Raw genomic sequence first — 24,128 nt, 5'->3', positions numbered from 1 at the left:
ACGGCAAGTCACTTTACTCATACCGTAATGCATGATCCCGTGACCAACCACTTGATCACATTGAGCCATTGTGATGATGCATTACCGAGTGGGCCCAGAGATACCTCTCCGTCATACGGAGTGACAAATTCCAGTCTCGATTCGTGTCAACCTAACAGACACTTTCGGAGATACTTGTAGTATACCTTTATAGCCACCCAGTTACGTTGTGAAGTTTGGTACACCCAAAGCACTCCTATGGTATCCAGGAGTTACACGATCTCATGGTCTAAGGAAATAATACTTGACATTAGAAAAGCTGTAGCAAACGAACTACACGATCTTGTGCTATGCTTAGGATTGGGTCTTGTCCATCACATCATTCTCCCAATGATGTGATCCCATTATCAATGACACCCAATGTCCATGGTCAGGAAACCGTAACCATCCATTGGTCAACGAGCTAGTCAACTAAAGGCTCACTAGGGACATGTTGTGGTATATGCATTCACACATGTATTACGATTTCCGGATAACAGTTATAACATGAACGATAGACAATTATCATGAACAAGGAAATATAATAATAACCATTTTATTATTGCCTCTAGGGCATATTTCCAATAGTATCTTCATAGCCCAACAATCCGACCCATGTTAATAGTCCGGCCGTCCGAGGACCCCTTAATCCTGGACTCCCTCAGCGGCGTCGGGCGGCGGGATGGAGTGGGCGGGGTGACTCAGGCATCGGCAACAAGCGGAGACTCGATGGTCGGGGGCTGTTGGAGGGATGGCGACGGCTAGGGGCCGGTCGGCAGAGGAGCGGCTGTGGGTGGCGGAAATTAGCGGCGTCAGGCGGCGGCCGACGGTGGAGGAACGTCAGAGCCGACAGCGGAGACGGCGGTGGTGCCGGATCTGGGCGACTGAGGCGAGGTGTGTCGGGCGGCTGCGGCGGCGGTGCAACGGGAGGAAGAAGGGAAGGAAGGAAAAAGAAATGACAGTTGGCGCGCGGCTGCGTTTTTACACCTTCGTGGGTGGAGATGCAAATTTGCATGGCAAGATGTTGTATTTTACACCTCCAAAAGGCGAAGATATAATATTTTTCATCAAAGTCATCTGCTAGAGAGGGGTTTTGGGCCTCATAAATATAAAAATTGATTATTTTTGCATCTACACCATCTATTGAAATGCTTTAATCGCGGATGGTTTGGAAATGCCTGTTACTAGTCTATGTTACTATCTCTATAATGCATAGTATCATAGATCCTCATTTATTGCCATGAATGACACATATTAGCATCACATTTATTATGTTACGGTATCTACCTATGTTACTATAAGAGCAAGTACAATAAGGTGATGTAGGCGGGCTGTAAGACATTAAATGTTATATTCTTGCTTACTTGAAAGAGAGAGAAGAGGAGAGAGAAGAGAATCGGGCTACTAGTTAACAGCCGGCTGCAACACGTGCTCCTAGGTACTTTGTGAGAGAGTGGGGTGGACCATGTATCAACAAAGTAGTATATATTTATATCTAGCTATTGTACTTGTTGGCTATAAGCTTGACTATATGTGACATGACAACATCATATAGCCAACAGCTGGCTATATTATTAACCATGCTCTAACCATCTCTCTCTTCTTTAATTGCCTGCCACATAAGCATGCTTGCGAGTCCCAAGTGCATGATACTGATTATGTTACCCACTATGGCCAGCCTAAGACTGGTCATAGTGGGAGTAACATAGGTAGTAACATACATGCCACATAAGCAAAAAAGATGATGTGTCAAATAATTAATGAAGAGAAACGCAAATAGAGTAACATAATATGTTACCATCACATAGCGGTTCCCAATGCAAAATGAGTCTACAAAATAATAAATAAGGTAATGCATGACACTGCACATATGTTACTACCCACCATAGAGGTAGTAAAGTTACTCCGCACTATTACTAGTCTAAGGGAAGGGGAGGCCGCAGCAGCAGTAAACACTCCCACCAACAAGTGGTGCCGGATTTTTGTCAGTCTCCTCTCTTCCTCACGCTGCCTATACCCAACATTACAATACAGGCACAGCCTCCTCTCGTCTCTTCGCCTCGCTTGTAGCACCAGCAGTTTCATTTTCGCACCCTCCTGTACCTCCGACCCCTCCTGAATTCCGACCTGAATCCAGCTCCCCCCACGCCGTCGGCGTCGCCTTCTTCAGGTACTGCTCGGGAATCGGAGCCATGTTTTCCCGCGGCTTTGACCGCGTTATTTCCCCCCAAATTTGAACTTTCTTGCTGCTTGCCTTTTTTTTGGGGGGGGGGGGGGGGGGGGGGGGGATTAGTTGCAAGTGCAGCTTCTTTTCTCAGTAACTTTTTTTCCTGTTCTGAGGATGTTGGTTCGCATGGATGCAGGAATATTTGGTTTCTTGACCGAAACCCTGGCGGTGGAAGATGGATGCCAACAAGGACAAAGGGAATGACAAGATGCATTTGCGAGATTGGTCGTCCCAGGAGGCTCTGCGCACATACAAGAGACGCCGTCAGCCAGAGCCTGAGCCTGAGCCCAAGCCCGTGGATGTGCCGGAGCAGCAGGTGTAATCTTCAACTGAAATCTGTGTATTACATGGTGCTGAGTTAGAAAGAGACTTCAGTTGTAATGTGGCATAGTTAGGGCTTTACGCTAGCCAAAGATTTTATTTTGGCCTTTTAGAATGGATTAGTGGCATCAACTTGGTAGTTGCATGACTGCGGGAGGGCATCAGTGATAGGGTGCATATTGCCAGAGCCTTATGATTTTCCAGGATTACCACTTGACCTCGGTAATCAAATGGGTGAAGAATTGATGAGTAAGTATAAGAGCTTGTTTATCAGTGGTCTATTATATGCTTTTGGTCTCCATGACTGCAAATTTCTGGTTACAGAGTATCTTATGCTCGCCAAACAATTTGCTGGGGGCAACATTTAGCTTTTGCCTTTTGCAATCTGGAAATTACTTTGCTAATGGTAAAAGAGTGTCACATTTGATTTTGCCGTGTCAAAAGCTTGAGTGGTTATTTCTTGGAAAAAAGAAAAGAAAAACATTGAGTAGTATCTCTGCCAATCTGTTTTATCGGTCAAACAGAGTAGCATGGAGGAACTTTTCCTTTCTCCAGCTAGTATTGAAACCTGTGAAATTGAAATAACAGAACATGCAAAACCTGGCGTATCTTGTCGGATACCCTATGTTATATGGATACATGCTGGATACATGTCCACCAAGTATCGGGAGAGTTAATGTTAAACTAATACAAATCACCAGCGTCAAGCCACCACTGTGTATTAGCATTTATAAAAATGTAAGTACCCCCCTGTCCAATTTGTCACATATCCGTGTTGGTGTTGCATAGATTAAAACTATACCTTTTACTTTGCCAGCTTTAATTTTGTTTCTATCTTTTTCTTCAGTAAGTGACATTCTTGCTGACCTATTAAACTCTATTTCAGGGCCTTCATTTATTATGACTTGAATGAGCTACTTATATTTGCATATATAATGCAAAGTTGATCTTACTACTTCTGTATCATTGTTCAAGAGATCATAACTTTTTGCAGGTTACTGATACTTTCTGGAAAAGTAGGGATATTGGATGGAAGCACGGGATAATGATTGATGAAAACAGACAACACTGGAAGTGTATGTATTGTCACCTGACTAGGTATGGTGGTGGTGTGTCTAGACTCAAACGGCATCTTGCTGGTGATTTGGATGTCAAAATGTGCCCAAAGGTTCCAGCAGACGTTGCTGAAAATATTAGGGAGCATTTGCAGAAGAAAAGAGAGAGACGAAAGACGCGAGCTGCACAGAATGGTGTCAACAGTGTGACCAGGAGCTCTGCTGATGATACCAAGGCTGAGAAGGATCCTTTACCTGTTGACTTAGAGGTGCCAACTCGAATAGACACTTACATTCTTGAAGAAGGCACTAACCTGACAAACCTACCATTTTTAGGGTATACAAAGGGATAAGTGTACTTTTCCCTTAATTTATTTTCTGTTCAGAGTGACACCTACTATTGTTTAGCTAATTTAGCATAAAGGAGTAATAGAATGGTTCTGTTCATGATGACCAAATGTTTCATCTGGAGTTATAAAGAATCACATTATTGGATAGTTGATTCGCTGGGATGCTTACTTTAGGTTCATGCACCTGTGGACCTGGAATGGGTATGTTATAACACCTAACCGATTTCAGCTCAAATCCGCAGTGGTACCTCAGAAAATCTAGAATCAACCAAAGGCAATTAAACTTAATAAGACACCATAAAGCCATCCGTAAAAATAAAAATGTCAAACTATCACTGTGAGATTGTGAAATTTCTGGATTTAGTACCCTTGAAGACCTGCTGAGTGTGATTCGAAATAAAAAATCACCCATGCACTGTCAAAACAGACAGTTTGTGAAAATATGTTTGGCGAGAACATTCTTCCTCTTTCATCTTTTAAGAACAGTGCACAAACTGTCATATGTTTGTACATTGTTTTGCTTGTGCACATGCTATAGCATCTCTTTACATCTATGATATTCCCAAGCTCATTTGAAGTGCACAAATCAAAATAAGTACAAACCCAACCATGAGCACAAAATCCTTGTCCTGATTATTTATATTTACATCTCATAAATTTTTGTGTACATCTTCTGAGCACTACCAGTAACCTTGTACTGATCCATGTTTTACATTGTTTTGCAGCCTCCCTTGTTGCTACGAGGGGTAAGGGATATTGGGTGGGAGCATGCAGTGGATCTTGATGGAAATAAAAAACGGTGGCAGTGCAAGTGGTGTGATTTATGTCGAAGTGGTGGGGTAACTACATTGAAGGCTCATCTTACTGACAGCAGCTGCCCGAAAATTCCAATGGAAATGTCAAAGCAAGTGTTGCACTTCGTTGAAGAGAAAAGAGCAGCACGCCAACTTTTTAATAGGGACCCATGGCCCCCTTACAAGAAAATTGATGGGGTTAGTCTTTTTTGCTCAGAAGTGAAAGAGGAGGGGACTGTATCATATAAGAATGGTCAGCAACCTTCAAATAATGGTATGCATATGCAAACATCAGGGAATTGCACTATTGACGAGGTATACGAACCCAATAATTTAATTCCTGCTGATTCATTTAATTTATGTTACACTTTACTCCCTCCGTTCTCAAATCGTTACGACTTTGAATGTCGGGTGTATCTTTTAAACCTTGGTCATTAATAAGTCTTCTCACCTTGAATGCCATCATCATATTTGTTAGAAATTACATCCATAATTATGTGTTTATAATTTTGCTAATATATATTTAGAAAAACTAGTGGACAAAGTTGTGTATTGGAGAATGTAGACTGTCTGTGTGTGTGAACTCGGAAACAAGTAAAGAGGATGGAGACAGTAAAAGCTTATCAAGTTATGCAACTGGTACTTTGCACAGTGACCTTTTTATGAAAAGAAAATAAAAGAAAAGGGAACATAACAAGACACGGTCTAGAAATTGATTCATTTTGATAAATGACATTAAGTAGTAAGATTCCTTTGCAAATCAATGTCATTTCATGTTTACCCAAGTAGTCAAGTATCTTGAGTCAGTGCGGGTTGTCCTGAGTCAAGGTCCAAGATCCACGAGTGTGAATTACTTCTGAGGGCATTGATGGTGTTATAGCCCAGGGGTGCCTCGCGCCACCGGAAGCCGGCCCGAGGCCCCCCAAGGTTGATACATGCCTTGGGACATCATCCCGGGCCGTGGGCCCTTTAGAAGGAAGGACCCTGAGTACTTGGAGCGCAAGACCAGGAAGCCGGGTCCTAGGAGGATTCCTCCACCTCCTTAGATCGGCTAGGATTCTTGTAACCCTAGGCCCCAGGCATCCTTTATAAGTCGGGGCAGGGCTAGTCGATAGGGCATCCAATCTCATACCTACCATCACCCCTTGATTCACCATTACCCTGTATACCAATCTAACATGAGCAGGAGTAGGGGCTTTACCTCCACCGCGAGGGTCTGAACCTAGGTAATCCGGTCTCCTGTTTCCCGTCTGCTCTTTCCGGCTAGTCACAACACTCCATCGAGGGGTCTGCTGGGTTCTACTCCGTCAGGCACCTATAAGTTAGCATGTTGCAATTTAAAATTTGGCATGTGGACTATCTAACCGCTCACTATGTCTTTCAGTGTTAACTTTACATCTGAAAGTTGTAAAATTGACAAGCAGAAAAAGGAGTGCCAAAACAATGAAATCTACTTTCAAAAAACATGCACACAAAGTTCACATGGGTTCGGGTTTAAATAGAAAAGGGGGTTTACACCAGATACGCCATCATTTTGTTTTTTTATAACTTATCTTAGTTCTTTCGAGAAACTATTATAGCATTTGAACTTACTGACCTATTTTGGTTTGTTTTCTTTGAGAAGTTGGCAGCTCGAAGCAACCAATGTGGTACAGAACATAGTGGCCAACCAGTTGAGGATTATGAGCAGTCAAAGAAAGGCAGTGATTGGGCAGAGGAGCAGTTGCCAATCGAGAATGGCAAGCACCATGTACTAAATAATGAGCACCACATTGTTGACAAGAACAATGGGAATCCACAAAATAGAGAGGTAGTTCTCCTTCAAAAAACCGACACAATAATAGGGATTTTGAAGTTTGTCGAAATTTGTGTTGAATGGTGTATAGGGCTACATTTGGACTGGTATTAGTGGAGGGTTTTGTGTTGGAATCGAACACTTATAACCTGTGCCTAATATATAAAGGCACCGGGTAGCCTATGTCGATTTAGCACACATGGAGGAGAACCCGAGTAAGGGCTGCCAGAGTGTAGGCATCACCGAACCCCATTATCAAACATCACCTCGCCATACTTTCTGCAATGATTCAATCCCTAAAATCCTAACAGACTTTTGGTGATACTACTTATAGATTTCTTATAATGAGTAAGACGTTAATAGACTTTTAAATTTCTTGCAGAAGTTGAACTTAGAGTGTGATAACTCAATACAAGGTGCCGTAACTACATTGAAGGCTCATCTTACTGGTAAGAGCTGCCTGAAAACCTGGGATGTTCACTAATGTGCCTGTACTTGCCTTGTAACCAGCCTCCTAAGGAGGATTGTACCAAACTCCTTCTTTTCAATACAATGAAACGCAAAGCTTTTGCGTTTTCTCGAAAAAAAAGAGCTGCCTGAAAATTCCAATTGCAATGTCAAAGAAAGTATTGAACTTCGTTGAAGAGAAAAGAGCAGCACTTCATATTTTGAATAGCGAAAAAATTGATTGTATAAGTGTTTTTTGCTTAGGATCAGAAGAGGAAGGGACTGTACCATGTAAGAATGATCAGCAACCTTCAAATAATGATATGCATATGCAAACATCGGAGAAGTGCGCTATTGATGAGGTATACAAAGTTAACCTAATATCATTTACCATGTAAGAATGATCAGCAACCTTCAAATAATGGTATTTGGAAGTTAAACATCATTGCTGATCCATTTACTTTTTGTTATTCCTTACTTACTCGTCCTGCGGCACCGAGCACCCCTTGGTGACCCCCAGCGCCTGGCTTCCATCGACCCGTCCTGCGGCACCGAGCACGAGACGAGCTTGGTCCTGCAGCACCGTGAGCGAGGCGAGGTTGGTCCTGCTGCACCGTGCGCGAGACGGACTCGGTCCTGCTGTACTGTGCGCGAGACGAGCTCAGTCCTGCCGCACCGGGCGCGAGACGAGCGATGTGCCGCAGCTGGGAGAAAACCAGCTCTTCGACGAAAGTAACGGCCGGACGACGAGGAGAAGGATCGAAGGCCGACACAGACCGCTTACGAGCAAGCCGACGCCGAACAATCCAGCCGCCGCCGCAACCGACCCGCCACCTCGCGAGCCACTCACCGATGGCCGCCGCCGCCGAGGAACGACCCGGACCACCGCCATGAGCCACCACCACTCCGTGGCAGCCCACATCCACACTGGGCCCCGAGGGCCAGCCCCGAGCTGCCCACTGGCGGCCATGGGCCAGATCCAAGTTGATCTGGCCGGCACCATCGCCACCAGCAGCAGCAGCTGGCTCACCGCCGAGGACCACGGCCAAAGCCATGACCCCACCAGGTCACAGCCCGCCCCCGCGCCGCCCGACGCCCACGAGCCCGCCAGACCGGATCTGACGGAGCCGCCGCCGCCAAGCGCACACCACCGACACTTCCACCGCTGCCGCGCGCCACCCCCACCAGTAGGCCATGGCAAGGGCAGCAGCCCACGACCCGTGCCGCCGCAGCCCTCGTCGCCCATGGGGAGAAGAAATCCAGAGGACTCCCGCCGCCACCACACAGCCAGCTACGCCACCGCCGAGCCCATGCCGCCGCCGCCTGCACGCCACCGTCCGGGGCTACCGCTGCAGCGTCGCCAGGTCCCGTGCACGCCTGACGCCTCCGACGGGCAGGCCGCCCCGCGCCGCCTGCGACCGTGCGGAAGAGGAAGGGCCCCCCGTCACCAGCCACCACCAGGGGCTTTGCCCAGGTGTTTCCGGCCGGCGGTGGCGGGAAGAAGGGAGAGGAGGGGGGCTAGGGACGGGAGGTGGCGGCGCTGCCCGAGCCGCCCGCGGGGGAGACGGCGTGGGGGCAAGAGAGCCAAGAATTTCCTTTGACCGGTTTCTTAAAACTCTTGTAACCCATCTTAGCTCTTCCAAGTAGCTATTATAGCATCTGAACTTACCCACCTATTTTTTTCTCTCTTAGAAGTTGGCAGCTCGAAGCAACCAATGCGGTAAACATCATTGTGGACAACCAGTTGAGAATTATGAACAGTCAAAGATATGCAGCGATTGGCCCGAGGAGCAGTTACCAATGGAGCATGAAAAGCATCATGTACTAAATAATGAGCACCAGATTGTGGACAAGACCACTGAGAATTCACAAAACAAACAGGTAATTGTCCTTCCAAACCTGGTGTAAGAAATAATATTTAGTGTTTAGTCTGTCCTGGAGAAAAGGGTTGGTTGTGTTTGTGCCATTGATTTATTGGTTGGTTTTGAGCTTTGACCTCACTAGTTTTAAAGTTTGTTGGAGTTTGTGTCGAATATTTCTGTAGTGCTACAGTTGGGCTTGGTATTTGTGGAGAGTTTGGTTTTGGATTCAAACACTTCAACGTGGACCTAATATATAAAAGCTGTGGCAACCAAATTACACTAGGCAGAGGCATAGACACAGGATCACGAGAAGGACGGTCTAGACACCATTGGTACTGATGTCTAGGTATCTAGAATGGCTGTGGTGGGTGGTCAGAGATGTTATCAAAGACTCGTTGGTTTCTTGCCGGTTGTATTATGTCTATATAGTACACTGTGAGGAGCACCCGAGCAAGGGTTCCTGGAGTGGTAGGCATCGCAGAACTTCGTCATTGAACATCGTCTCCGCATCTACTTTCGGCAATGGTTCTATCGCTAAAATCCCAGCAGCCTGTCAAGTGCTATGATTGGTACAGGTCCTAAGACCCGCATATGTGACAATGTTTGGGGCACAGCTCCGAGGATTGTCCGTCCATGGTGCCGGGGATGAAAGGGGGAGAAGTTGAGGACAGGGATTATACCTTTCCTAATTTATTCTCATTCATTGGATAGTCCATACAGGTACATGGCGTCCCTTTTGTACGGAAGACTCAACTTGATACCCAAGATTAGAATCTCGACCTTCCTTAAAAACCATATACTTTATCTTGCTAACTAAACTAATCTCTTTCCTAGCTAAATAGATATCATTACTAAGTGACGTATTATAATTATATCTAATGGGCAAGGGGATGTGATCCATGCCTCTGACACTTTAGTGACAGTTCTTATATATTTCTTATAATGAGTAAGACTTTCATAGACTTCTGAATTTGCTGCGGAAGTTGAAATTAGAGTGTAATAACTCAATACAGGGTGGCGCAACTACAGCGAAGGATCATCTTACTGATAGCAGCTGCCCAAAAATTCCAGTGGAAATGCCAAAGAAAGTATTGAACATCGTTGAGGAGAGAAGAGCATCACACCATCTTTTGAATAGTGAAAAAATTGATTGGTGTAGTGTTTCTCGCTTAGAATCAGAACAGGAAGGGACTGTACGATGTAATAATGATCAGGAACCTTCAAATGCCATGCATATGCAAACATCAGAGAAGTGTGCTGTTGATGAGGTATACAAACCTAATAGCTTAATTCTCTCTGATCCATTTATTTCTCGTTACTCCTTACTCCCTCGTTTTCAAATATCATCTTGAAATGCCTGCACTTATTGTTTTTCAAACTTCATGATCCCCCACTTGGAAATGACATCATTAGATTTGTTCTCAAAATTATTTCCATAATACATCTTTATAATTTTGTAAAAATATGATTAGAAAATACTAGGGAATGAAGTTTTGTAATGGAGAATGGAGGCTACCTTGATGTAATATAGGATGGAGACAATACATGCACATTTAAGTTATGATGTCATCTGTACTTTTTGCATTAATGTTTTGACGAAAGAAAAAGAGAAGGAAAAATGACACGGCCGAGAAATTCATTTGTTCAGTAAATAACATTAAGTGGTAAGATTTTGTAGCATGATTGCTGTGTAAATAAATGCTGTCCAAGATCAGTGATTATCACATGTCTACTCAAGTAGTCTAGTATCTTGGGTCAGTGAGGGTTGACCCGTTAACCTGTGTGAACTTTGAGCCTGAAAGTTGTGAAATTGACAATCAGAAAAAGAATAGTGCCAAAACAGAGAGACCTACTGTTTGTTAGATGATACTTGCTTTTCATGGGGTTTTCTTAAACCTTAACATGAAGTTCATACGAAGTTTACACAGATGCATCATCTTGGGTCAGTGAGGGTTGACCCGTTAACCTGTGTGAACTTTGAGCCTGAAAGTTGTGAAATTGACAATCAGAAAAAGAATAGTGCCAAAACAGAGAGACCTACTGTTTGTTAGATGATACTTGCTTTTCATGGGGTTTTCTTAAACCTTAACATGAAGTTCATACGAAGTTTACACAGATGCATCATCTTTTCTGAAGGAAAGAGCGCATATGATTTTGTACACATGTTGAAACAATATGCTACATGAAGATTTGATGTGTTTCAAGATCAATTCGAAAACTAACAGTTACAAAAACTGAGAATAAGTAGTGGCAGTCCCTCTTCCCCAAAATATAAGGCGCGCTTGACTTTTTCTTGTCTTCATCGCACAATTTTGACTACGATTTTCACTTATTGTACATCTACAAAATTAGTATAAAGACATGAAATAAAATTATTTTGCAAGACAAATACGACAACACCATTTATACATGTTCAATCCATGTACTTTGGTATATATTAATGGTCCAAGTGGTGCATCAAAGGCTATGCAAAGTCAAGCGCCGCCTTACATTTTGGGAAGGAGGGAGTACACTATTCCAGTGGTGTTTGGTATCTCTGTTTAATTTTTTTCCTCAGTCTAGTAATCTTGTTGCACAACCCATTAAAAAATGGTTGTATGTCCAGCATGAAGTTCATTTATTTTCAAATCAAATGTAATTGGGTTTTTGGCCATTTACAACACAGCAGTACATTGTGCACCCTTGGTTCACGTGTAGCCAGGATAACTGTTCATACGCCTATCAATACTTTAATTTATTGTAAACTATGCTCATATCTACATGCAAACTAATTATGATGTAACATTCGTGCCGTAGCTCCATGGAGCTATGAAACACCATCCATGGAAGAATCGGTCACTTCTGGATTTGTCATATTTGACTTCAAACTTAGGTAGTCCCTCCTAATAAATTTAGATCGAGGACTACTGTTTTAGATTGTAACTTTTAGATTAAAGGGTGCTTCCCTCAACGTGGCAGTTTCAAGTGGTTGGCTTGTCATCTGTTTCGACAATTGTTTTCATATCTTTTGTTAGCTACTAAGATCTGCCCATATATTTGTTCGCACAACCTATTTGCAAGTCACCTGAATTTTGAATTCGCGTAAGTCAATTCTGGAGAGAAGACATGCACAGCCCCGAGGCTGAGTACGGCGCCGCGATGAGTCCGAGGGTTGACTGGTTTGGGTGGGGAGGTGCGGGCTCACCGGAGAAATCTAATGCCGGGGAGGTTTAGAGGGATGGCCTGGGGCAGCGGTAACACGACGGTGTGTGTGTGTGTGTGGGGGGGGGGGGGGGCGGGGGAGGGCGAGGCATGCACGGGAGCCGCTGGCAGGCCGCCCGGTTGGCGCTAGATCGGGTGGCCAGAGGAAGGAGCAGACGGGAGGTTGAAGAAAGAAGGCAGGACGCCCGATTTCAGTCCGATGGTTGACTTACGACAAATTTAGTTTTCAGGTGACTTAGAGCATCTTTAGCAGATCCTGTAAACTGCTGTACCACAAATTTCGTTTATGGGATACTGTAAACCGAATTTGTGGTACAGCGGACGGCACGAAAGATCAGATCCTTCAACACATACCGCATAATTAAAACATGCTAGTTCCCGCCACATACTTCCCCAGATTTAAACATAGTTCGTACGACAAACTTGAAAACATACTAGATTAAAAACCTAATCTACTCATCATCATCCTTCTTGACATGGAGATGATACTCCATGGCGGAGCTGGAGAGGGCTTGCGCGGAGACGTACTCTTCCCAGGCCACCTCGAACCGCGTGGCGGCCCTTCTTCTCCGGCGGCGACCGCCTCCTTCGCCTCGAAGAACTTGCGCTCCGCCGCCCGGAGGCACTCAGTCGCCGGCCAAAGGAGCTCGTGCAGGCGGTTGAAGTTCCTTCACGTCCGTTCCCGCCGCTGCAGGAGTGGGCGCCGCGCTCTTGCGCCCTCACGCGGCTCAATTCCTGCACCGGCGGGTGGATGGCGGAGCTCCCGGCCTCGTCGTCATGACGGCCCCGTTTCTGCAGCGGCGAGCCGCCTCGGCCCCCTAGACCACCACGCCTGCGTCCTCCACATGACATTGATGCTGGTTTTTTGAGGCTGTACGCACGGCAAACGACGGCCGGAGGGATCTTGATTTGTCGCCAGAGGGTGCTAGATTACGGCGGAGGGGAAAAGGGATTTGCCGGATGCAAACCCTAAACCGGCCGGTTTCTGGTATATATAGCGGATTCGGCAGAGTTTTATAGGCTACTCGTAAATTTTTTACGGGCCAGGCCGTTTTTACAGTATCTGATCGGGCTGTTTTTTTTTCCGAATCCCGTATATCGGCCGGAATTTAATAGGATGACGAGCTTTTAAGGGTTCTGCTCGAGATGCTCTTACAAATAGTCACTCCCATATTTGTTTTGCTTTTTCTATTCTTCTGATAGGTGTTGAGTGTAATAGGATACTTGTGGCCTTTGGCGTCTTCTACTTAGATCTCTGTATCTATGATTAGTTTACTAAACTTTGATATGGGGTCCTTCCCTACTCTTCTCAGACGCAACAATGGTGTAATCATATGCTTTGTTTTGTAAGAGTTATCCAGAAATTAAAATCCCAAAAAGGTAGGCGAATGATAAACAAAACTAACAGGAAAAATAAGGGGTATTCTACTTTTGTTTTCCTACTGTATTTCGACACTTACTTATTTTTCAAATTTCTACTAAATAAAATCGGTATTTAATATATGTTTCTATGTTGCTATTTTTTTTAATGTTTTCTTCTCTGATTCTACACTTATTTGTAGATATTGAAACATCCTCGGAAGACCAGGTTTAACTTACGGAAACATATTGTTATCATTGATGAAATTGCAAGGCATTGGAGGTGTAGGTACTGTGGTATGGATGGACATGGCAAAACATCTAGGCTCCATTATCATCTTGCTGGCGTCTTTCGTCATCCTAAGTGCACAAGTGTCCCTAAAGAAGTTTTTGCAAAGGCAAAACACCATATTCTAATAAAGAGAAGGCCCGGGATGAAAAAGACTGGGCAGCAAGCTCCTCCAGAGCCACAAATTCTTGTGCAATCCAGTGTAATACTGGAGAACAATGATCCAGCATTTAGCAATCTTCCACAATTGCCAATAAATGGTTTGTCGAGCGAGGTGAACTTTATAACTGTGTTCTCACTTATATTATTCCCTGTGGCTATATTAATCGGTTCATTAATTTAAGACATGCTATTTTATATGTCAGTTTGGTTGAAACTGGAATGGGTCGAAGAGTGTTCAGGTTATGATTTATAGTTTCTGCTAGCTCTGTCAGTTTTGTGCCAGTTGTGGTTATTTATATAATCCATTAAGTATATTGGTAATTACTAATAATACAATCATGACTCATTACACGGGACAATCAAAGTATGACATGCGAGATTTTTGGAAAATGCATATTTATTGGCTTCTCTTAGCAGGAACCATGTAATCTTAATCTCTTTTTATGCCACACTTTTTTTGTACAACCTCAAAACTGAAAAGATCTTGCTCTGGTATTTTGTTAAGAAATGGCCTGCAGTGTTGACTATTGAACATCTGATACTTTAACAGTTAGTGATGCTCCCTCAGGTTGCTGGTTTTCTCTCCAGAATAGACAGAGTTCTACTGAACAGACTTCACCAACCCTGCCATTTGCTAAACATCTATCATGACATTAGGGAAAAGTGTAAACTTCAATATCAATTTAGACCCAAGATGCTAATTGCTATTGTCATGTATTTATATCACAACTCAAATTGGGAACACACCGTTCTGTCTCAGTGAGCATACTGTTGGAAACTTTATACATTTGCTTTGGTGCTTGCACATCCTCTTTTGGATTGAATGAATATATTCTATTGCTGTATCTCGCAGAGCTGGAAAATATAAGTTTGAAGTAATCAGTTGCAGTTTAACTCTGATCCTTCTTCCTTTTGGGCAGTATGCTCAATTGCTCATCCGTTTTAACATATACCCCTGTTCCACAAAGAAGCGTCCTTGTTCCTTGATTCCTTGCAAATTTAACTTTACTAAGAACCGCTCCAAACCTAGTTTATTTTAAGTGTTCCGTGTCCAACTTCCTCAGTTTCATTTATATTCTTTGTTGATGTGCTATCTTGTTGTACTGTTGAATTGTCAGTTTTTGCACAGCTCATTCATCATAGCACTATATGAGTGGTGTGTTCTGTTTGCAGTTCTCATATCATATGTTGTTAGGCAAGGCATGATTTCACTATGCACATGCATGTCATGATTTATTTTGTATTTATGAGATGCCCCGTGTGAATTTGTAGGCGCGTTCCAGTTACCCGACAAGGTTAAGGGACAATGCATGGGAACATTCACTGGTTTATGACAGAGAAAAAGGACATTGGAAGTGCAAGTGGTGCAGCTTAGAGGGTTATCATGGTGTAACTAGATTAAAGTGGCATCTTGTTGGCTGGCAAAATCATCCTCGATGCTGTAAAATTCCAGAAGATGCCGCTAAGAGGGTTAGAGACCAAATGATATCAAGGGAAAAGAAGAAAGTGAGAACATCAGGTCCACATGCCGGTATTGACAGTGGTGACATTCTTTGCTCTTCTATGAGTTCACAATTTGATGAAGAGCATTTCACTATAGCTGTGCAGAATAGTAGTTCTTCCCAAGCTTTTGATGAAGCTAACAGAACATCAAATACATGCAACACGTTATCAAATACTATATCCGGTTCTCAGGTGAGTCCTTGTTTGCTTCTATTCTTTTCCTGCACTGTGTTGGAATTGGGATATCAATTATGAGAATAGATTAGTGGACTACATTCAGTGTTTTACTGACATGTATGTCTTTGGGTGGAGGCAATGCATTTTGACCCCTCTACAAGAAGTCTAGGGCTAGAATAAATGTACAATCTCTTCACAAGTAACAAATTGTAGCAGCTACATGGGTGTAGCAGGGACTCACTGTCCTGGAACTTATTATCAATTTTAGCTGGGCCATTTTCTTATAGAGCATTAGGGTAGAAATTTGGATACTAATGGAGAGTCAATAGTCAAGATTGCTTAACCTAGTGATTTATTACTGGCAGACTTGTCATTATCTTTTCATTGACAGGCTTATTTCCATTGTAGGAGTAACATTACAGTTATCTCTTGTATCATTATTTTCTCTGGCTTAAATCTCTTAAGTACTAATTTGAACGGTTTATCATGCAGCCACTCATGGAGGGCCCTCATGGAATATTATATAGTAACACAAACAAATCTGAGATGCTATCTAGAAGAAGTGACTGTTGGAGTCACTGGAGATATGTTTTGAATGGACTGATGCATTTGCATGGTGTACAGGAGGGTGCTGGCATCCAGAGTTGCATCCGTGATGTCCTCCACAGTTGCTCTAAATTTGAATCTGTAAGTGATAAGACTAATTATTACTAGAAAATTGCAGTTGTATTTTGTTGTTATACACTTATTACACTCTTATTTAGGGACCAGTTGTATTGCATTGTCTTATCAAATGCCCACAATATTTTTCTTTACTATATCAGCTCAGGGACAAAGTGGAAATGGATTCTGACAGAACAGTGTCAAGGAATACGGGTATTGCTGAGTGCAAGAACGTTCTTGTGGACATTTTGAGATCAGAGGATTTTGCCTTGTTATGCAATGTTCTTCGCAAAACTGTGCATCAAGATGGGGAAAGGACTAAGTATTTCGATTTTGGTGTGATTGACTCTAGAATGAAAAATGGAGAGTATGGGTGTGCACCTGAAATATTCAAAGATGATTTAAAACTGGTAATAATCTTGCAACTTTTCAGCTTTCAATATTCCTTTTAGTATTGTGTTTCACAGCGAACTTTGACAATGTGCAAATATATAAAATCCCGTTAGCATATATTATGAGGTTCTAGAGAGATATTCTAGTTTGTTCTGATCCCCTGTTATGAATAGCACTTGTATGCATTATGGTATATATGCAGGAAAACTGTATACAATGGAATAGTTACAGATCTAATATATACTCCATATATGGAGGGAGTACATGTCTACCATTGTTCACTGTTCTCTGTGTGCACCACCATGGAATAACAAAATGTATAATGTTTGTTTTCCATGGTCATCACTCAAAATTATAACAATTAGATGATCATGATAGTAATGCAAATTTGCAAATCATAAGTTGTATATCCCTCAAAGGAAATAACGTAATGGCTGTGCCACCAGCGCTCTATCCAGTTCGGTGTTCGCACTGACTTGAACACTAGATTAGCTACCATACTACCTGCCAGTTTTGGGTTCTTTTTTTTTTGACCACATATATTATATTAAACAATAATATGGAGTACACTTCCATACATACATGCAGAAACTACCAGAAATATCGGGACATGAAAAGTGTCCGGGAAACTTTGCAGAAAGAAACTCGCACAAAAGACTATTACAATTAAGCCCATTGAAGTTCCTGCAAACAACCAAATCTGAAACCACCATAAGCCAGTTTTGGGTTCTTACGAGTTCAATACCCAGTTCTTTCTCTAAATCCAAGCTCTTCAGGCTATGCCGTAAGTTCCTTTCGGTCTCCCTAAGCGCTATCTGCTACTCACTGCTTTCTAAACTGACTATAAATTTATTTTGTATGGCATGTATTTAAAAAGAAAAATTGGGGTGGTGAATGGTAATTAACAGTTGAAATATTTGTGTAGTTATGGGAAAATCTTAAAATGGCTGGCCAAGATATCATTGACCTAGCAAATAATCTTTCAAGTCTCACAGAAGCCTCCTACACAAATGAGGCAAGTTTTTAGTCGCTGGGTTTTAATTATATTCTCTTAGTTTTAATATTTTGAATGCTTTATACTTCTTTATGTTTCAGTTAGAAAGGAATATCTTTTCATACATTTAAGCACCTTTGCATTTGAATTTGGTATCGCATTCTTTAGGTTGGAAGACAAAGAGGATCATGTGATTGTGAGGAGGAACTCAAGGTGACTATTCTGTTGCTAGCTTTGATGTTTCCATGATGGATTTATTCGCTTTGCTCAACAGTATGCTACCACTATTACAGGGAGCTGTGTTGGGCAGCTCTGAACCCAAGAAATTGGTCGAATCAGCTCCATCAGTACCCTCGACCTCACAGGGATGCCAACCATTGGACTATCCAGAGCGAACAGATGTTTCTGATGTTCAAAAGGGCAGTGCCTGTGACCAATGTGGCAAAGAGACGAGAGGTGTCAGCACCGTCATATGTAACGTATGCAAGTTAGTGTGTCACATGTCATGCATTGATCCTCCGATACCATCCACGTCGACGGGAAGCTGGTATTGCAAAGGCTGCAGCAGTACCACCTGCAACGAATCAGCTCAAGGAGGTTATGAACCGAATAGCTTGCATGGAAATTGTGTCCTATGCAAAAGACTTGAGGTGTGCATGCCCCCAGAATGCAAAGAACAGACACCTGTTGGTAAGTCAAGAGCAACTGTGCTTTCCAGTACTGAGGGTCGGGAACTGTCGAACATTGACCCCGGTGGTTCATGCAAGATATGTGGAACTCCTGAAGAGGATGCCAAGAGATTCCTCGTATGTGGTCACAGCCACTGTCCATACAAGTACTACCACATTTGCTGTCTGAAGTCTAAACAGATTGCTAGCGATATGCAGCGGGACAAACCGTGCTGGTACTGTCCATCATGCCTTTGTCGGGTTTGTCTATCTGACAGAGATGACGACCTGACCATTCTGTGCGACGGCTGCGACGAGGCTTATCATCTGTACTGCATAACACCTCGGCGTACTTGGATACCCAAGGGGAAGTGGTATTGCTCGCGTTGTAGCGTGGAGAGGGCAAAGGCGGGGATGAGGCGGTATGAGAAGAAGATGCTGAAGCAGCATCGCAAGGATGATGATGCGAGGCTGGAAAGTAGGAATTTTGCAGCGGTGGATTTGCTGCTTTCTGCTGCAGAGAAGCTGAGGGAGGATGAGCAACTGGTGGCTTGTGCAGATTACTAGAGAAGGTAGATACTAGTAGTATATCATGGTGTGGCCTCGTTCTTCTTTTAGTTGTGTAACTGGACACACCCGAAAGTCTTGGTGTTTTCTTATCGTCAGAATCCCCACCATCGGTTTTGGATCAAGTTGCTTAGAACCAGAATGGCATGTGATGCTTGACCAGCAGAGGACATGTATCCTGTAGGAAGTTGGTTAGTTGGGTTCACGACTTATTTTGAGCTACACTAGAATTTCTCAGCAGCAAAACTTGAAGAGAGCTTGGGTATCCCTGTACAATGTTAGTGTTGAATGGAGTTTTTTCAAGGATGATCATAGATAAGCAATCCCTCGCAAAAAAGAAAGAAAGAAAGATCATAGATAAGCAACGCCTAGATGGCTCCAGAAAGGTTTTACATTACACCCACGGCTCCTATAGCCCACGTCTTCACACGCTGACAACTCGCTGTCAGGCAACCCTTGTACCCTAGAATGCAACACGGTGCCTCCAGTTTTGTCCCTCTAGTTGTACCTGCTGAGCACACAACACTAGCCGAAGGTGAAGCATCGTTGAACGCCACCCTGTTCCGATGTTTCCAAAGTTTCCAAGCCACCAGTGTCACACCTGTCCAAAGTGTCTCAAATTTCTCGGCCCACCACTTGACAAGCTCGGAGTCATGGTTGGGTAGCCATTGGGGTCTTCCCCAATGCTGCTGCCGGAGCAGGGGAAGGGGATCTCCCTGCTAAGAGCATCTCCACTCGTTCGGCCTCCCAGCGCATAGGCGGGCGCTCTTTCAGACGCTCACCCGGCGATTTTTAGACCCTGGGGGCGATCAAGGCCCTAGCCACGCCCCCAGGTGCCGTCCCCAAGGCGCCACATATTCAAACATGGTCCGTTCCCACTCCAAAACCATAATCCGGCGATCGGCGCAACAGTTTGGCGATCATCACCATGCGACAATTCGGCGATCAAATGAAAAGTTCGGCGTACAAAAAGAAAGGACGCGCAAGGAATGCATCAAACGGCGGTGTCGGCCTCTGGCGTTTGAGGAGTCGGCGTCGGCGTGCACGGGCTGGGCGGCGTCGGCGTGACTTCTGTGCTGCTGGGTGTTGCAGAGGCATCATCACTCGGGCTTGGCTGCGGCATTGGCGTCGGCGTCGCCGGTATCTGGTTCAGAATGAGGTTGCGCTCCGCCAGGTACCACGCCTTGAGCTTCTCGTCGCCGCTCTGGAGCATGTCCGCGCCGCCCATCAAGAAAGCCAGGTCGGTGTTCCTCTTCTTCGCGGCGACGTTGGTCCGGAGCAAGTTGACGTTGGTCCGGAGCAAGTCGAGTTTGATGGTGTTGTTCGTCATCAACGCCGACCACCACGCCTCAGTTTTCTCTTTCCGCAGGGCGGCCCGGATCTTGGCGTCAGCGAGGCAATGCTCGATGGACTCTTGCACACGTGCGGCAGCCGACTCGGCGTGTTTCGCCTTCTTGGCCCCTTTTTGTTGCCGTCCGGCCGCCCGTCGGCCGCGCCCGGGGTCGACGCATCCGGCCTGTACGTCTCCTTGTCCTTGGCGAGGGTGCGCCGGACATCCGCCCACTTCTCGCACTTGTCGATCCGCTTGAAGACATGGAGGTACTTGAACTCTTGGTCGCTGTTGTCATCGCGAAACATGGCGAACATGCGCAGCAGCTGCGCCGAGGAACATCAGTCGGCGGGTGCGCACATGGGCGCGCACACGACGAAAAGAAATAGGAAGAGGCCGGCGTGCTGTACGCGATCCTCGACGCTGGCGCCGCTCTCCGGACGAGCCGCGATCTCCTCGACGATCCCATGCCATTTGTTGCACGCCATTTGGATGAGCCCCCAATGGTTCGCCATCGCCTTTGACCCATGCTGCATGCAGACACCTTTGAAGTAGGGGTCGACGAGTTTGCGCTTGTCGAACTCGGCCTTGATGCGGTCCCAATACGTGTTGATGCTCTTGTTCGTGCCGGTGATCGGGTCAGGGCAGACGACTTTCCACGCTTCGGTGAGGCACTCGTCCTCCTTGGACGCCCACTTGATGCGCGACTCGCCGGTCCTGGCCGCCCGTTTCTTCTTCTTCTTGCCTTTCCTCGTCGGAGCAGGCGCCGGCTCCTCCTCCTCCTCTTCCTCCTCCTCCGGCTCTTCCTCTCCGTAGTCGAGCTCACCGTCCATGTCGCCGTTGAGATCAATTGTGTCGTCTTGGGTAGTGAACCTGGGGGAGGCGGCGGCGATAACCGAGCTGGCTGCGATAATGTCTTCCATGCCGGCCTCCGTCGCGTCGGCGTCGCCGAGATGCGATGAGGAGGCTTGTGAGAAGAGTAGCTCCCCACGGCGGAGAGGTGGCGTCGGGGAGGATGCGTAGGCCGGCGGCGAGTAGGTGCATGGAGGGTACTGCACGCCGGCGAAGGCGGGCGAGGGCGTGCGCTGGGCCAGGCGACCATGGGGGAAGGTGATGTTGGGGTGGAACCCGCCGTGTACGTCACCATTGGCATAGCCCGACGATGGAGTGCAGCCCCAGGGTTGTGGCGACGACGAGAAGCCGACTGGAGATCCGACGCTTTGCTGGCTCCAGGTCGCGTGCGGGCCATCGCCGCCGGGTGGATTCATCATCCCCGCGCGAGCCGCCTCGGTTTGTTCGGTCGAGCGCTGCGTCTGCTCTGCTGCCGCCGCAGCCGCGAGCGCCGCCCTCTCCCGGGCCTTCTTGGCCCTGTTGCGCCTATCGGCGGTGACGACCTCCCGGCGCTGCACTTCCGCCTTCTAGTCGGCATTGCTCATGCCCGGGGGCTTGGACGGCAGCGCCTATTGCTTCCTCTACTTTGACTGGGCGGCGGCGAGGGTTGTGATATCTGTCGCGACGCGGGGGGACACGTACTTCTTCGGCGACATGTCGCCCGGCTTGGAAGGGAGGAGGAGGAGATTGGCGGGAGGAACGGAGAATGAGAGGGAAGCCGAGGGGAGAAAGCAAGAGGAAACGACGGGAAAAGGGCCTCCTCTCGCCGACAGAGCGGCCCCACGCCCCTTTTCTCTTCTGCCGGCGCCCCCAGGAGATACCCGTGCGCTTGGGTTCGGCTCGGGGTCGTCCGTTGTTAATTCGGCCCAAACCGGAGCTAAATGAGATCATGGGACGTGACTGGGCCGATTTTTGGCCGCCGGCGCTAAAAAGTCGCCTTGGGGGGCCTGTTGAGGGCGCGGCTGGAGATGCTCTAACCCACTCTTGTTGTAGATAAGCTCTCCCAAAACTCCGTTAACAAGAACCCTCACGAAATCACTAATTAATGAGTACTCCTTGTGGAGATCACTCCAACTTCCTCAGGTTGCGACAAATGGCGCGCTGTATGTGCGCCACTTGTCACAACCTGGGAGTTTTCCTTTTTTTCGTAGATCCGTTTATTCAAAACGTTTTATCTCTTAAACCGTGCGTCCAAATCTCCAACCGCTTTCGTCGTTGGATTCCTCGCGTCGAGATCTTCAAAACTAGATCTCATGTTGATAAGTTTTGACGAACTTTTTTTTCACGAAAAAACCGGACCGGGAACACGGGTTTTTTCCCTTTCCGAAAGAGGCACGCCGTGCCTCTGACGAAATCACAACCGTGCCTCTCGCGAAAGAAAAAAAACAGAAAACACGTTTTTTTCCTTTCGGAAGAGGCACGCCCGTGCCTCTCACGAAAGCACAACCGTGCCTCTCGCGGAAGCAAAACCACGCCTTTCGCGAAAAAAAATAGAAAACGTGTTTTTTCCCTTTCTGAAAGAGGCACGCCCGTGCCTCTCGCGGAAGCAAAACCGTGCCTCTTGCGAAAGAAAAAAAAACAGAAAACACGTTTTTTTTCCCTTTCCGAAAGAGGCATGCCCGTGCCTCTCACGAAAGCACAACCGTGCCTCTCGCGAAAGCAAAACCGTGCCTTTCGCGAAAGAAAAAAAACAGAAAGCACGTTTTTTTTCCATTTCCAAGAGGCACGGCCGTGCCTCTCGCGAAAACAAAACCGTGCCTCTCGCGAAAAATGCGTTTTTTTGTGCAAAAAAATTATTTTTTTCGAAATTTTTTTTGGTCGAAAAGCTAGGAAAGACCGGTGGAAAACCAAATCGTCAACCCCAAAAAAACCATTTAAAAAGCCGAAAACGCGTGCGAAAAAATAAAAAAACAAAATCCAGAGGGATCGCCCAGAACGCGACACGTGGCGAATGACTGAGAGCGCGTGAAGTGGCGCTGATCGTTACGAGGCTCCCGAAGGAGCGCTCGTTGATTAGTTGCCCTCGTACCCTCATGGATGAAAGATGCATGCAAGCCATCCAGCCACCCACGCAATCTACCTGAGCCCAAATCCTAGCTTCTGGAGGACTTCCATCAGGAAGGCCCAATCCACCGTGTTTTCCCCTTTTCCTTTTTTGAGTCGGAATGCCCTTCATTCCATTAACCAGAACGACCAGCCATGTCGCTTGTAATCAAAGCGTGTACAAAATCCGGTGCCCCATCCGGCCAAAAAGGCTGAGGATGGCCCATACTCGCTTCGTCAGCAGCTAGAACGTTAGCTACCTTATTACAGCCTCTTGGGCAAAAAGCAATATCAAACTGAGATTTTTTTTTTAAACGAGCTCTCTGATGACTCCAATGGCCGAGTGATCTTGGTCTTTTCCTCTGATGGCATGCATTATCATCATAGAGTCCGTCTCCACAAGTACTGAGGACATACCTAGCTCATGGGCAGCATGGAGGCTTTTGAGACACGCCATTGTCTCAACAAGCAGCGGACTCATGATATGGGGAAGGTTCCCAGCTCCAGCAGCAATAGCCTCACCACCGCTACTGCGAATGACAAATCCCCGGCCTCCTCTAGTCGACGTTTATCTTCAGGGTATCTCTGCCGACGGTGCCCCACTTGCGCGGAGCTTTTGGTTACTGGGTGCAACCGATGGGAGACAGTAGCATAGGCTATCTACAACCGGTTTGGATGTCGGTCCAATAATAGGATAGATGTTTAGTGGTCTTGTCCTCATTGTCGGTTCTGGCTTTGTTTATTCATTTTGCTTTTTGTGCTCCTTCTGCGAGCTCTGCATTGTGGACCTTGGTTTGCTAAACTTTTAATAAAATGGCCGCATGCATCATTCTGATGTAGAGGCCGGAGGTCTTTCCTCCTTTTTAAAAAAAGGCACCTCCCACCGATAATAGCTCTTTGGTGTGCTCCAACCTAGTTGGGTATGTCCGAAGCCATCCTAGTAGCAAGCACCTAGCAATGAGCTTAGATAAGCTATGGATCAAGATGATTGGCCTAAATTCTTGTACTTCCATCGCTGC

General features: G+C 45.7%; 1 protein-coding gene across 8 annotated transcripts; it reads left to right on the top strand.

The window, feature by feature from the left end:
* The first annotated feature begins 1,954 nt into the window (after positions 1-1,954).
* Positions 1,955-19,157, top strand: LOC123069914 (uncharacterized). Of its 8 annotated transcripts, XR_006433195.1 has the most exons (17): positions 1,955-2,188; positions 2,382-2,561; positions 3,561-3,890; positions 4,697-5,080; positions 6,390-6,575; positions 6,943-7,009; positions 7,272-7,369; positions 8,700-8,888; positions 9,883-10,137; positions 13,633-13,992; positions 15,153-15,575; positions 16,053-16,247; positions 16,385-16,633; positions 17,205-17,400; positions 17,542-17,631; positions 17,779-17,823; positions 17,904-18,131. XR_006433195.1 is itself a non-coding variant. In XM_044492887.1 (16 exons), the coding sequence occupies exons 2-16, from the start codon at positions 2,421-2,423 to the stop codon at positions 18,843-18,845; spliced, it is 3,945 nt and encodes a 1,314-aa protein (XP_044348822.1). In that variant the 5' UTR covers positions 1,955-2,188; positions 2,382-2,420; the 3' UTR covers positions 18,846-19,157. The 8 variants fall into 8 exon arrangements, 7 of the variants coding, with proteins under 7 accessions (XP_044348822.1, XP_044348821.1, XP_044348820.1 ...); XM_044492887.1 differs by lacking the exon at positions 17,205-17,400 and having other exon boundaries at positions 7,278-7,369; positions 8,703-8,888; positions 17,904-19,157; XM_044492886.1 differs by lacking the exon at positions 17,205-17,400 and having other exon boundaries at positions 7,278-7,369; positions 17,904-19,157.
* Positions 19,158-24,128: the final 4,971 nt, after the last annotated feature.

Source organism: Triticum aestivum, chromosome 3B (assembly GCF_018294505.1).
Source record: "Triticum aestivum cultivar Chinese Spring chromosome 3B, IWGSC CS RefSeq v2.1, whole genome shotgun sequence".
Lineage (NCBI taxonomy): Eukaryota > Viridiplantae > Streptophyta > Magnoliopsida > Poales > Poaceae > Triticum > Triticum aestivum.
Note: the sequence above shows the minus strand (reverse complement) of the source record. Positions and strands in the feature narration are given on the sequence as shown.

What these genes read in the sequence shown, in the direction of transcription:
- LOC123069914 (XM_044492884.1), top strand. Translation starts at nt 2,421, where the DNA reads ATGGATGCCAACAAGGACAAAGGGAATGACAAGATGCATTTGCGAGAT. An exon ending in TAAATGGTTTGTCGAGCGAG is followed by an intron (nt 13,993 to 15,152) that starts GTGAACTTTATA and finishes GTGAATTTGTAG; the next exon opens with GCGCGTTCCAGTTACCCGAC. An exon ending in ATACTATATCCGGTTCTCAG is followed by an intron (nt 15,576 to 16,052) that starts GTGAGTCCTTGT and finishes TTTATCATGCAG; the next exon opens with CCACTCATGGAGGGCCCTCA.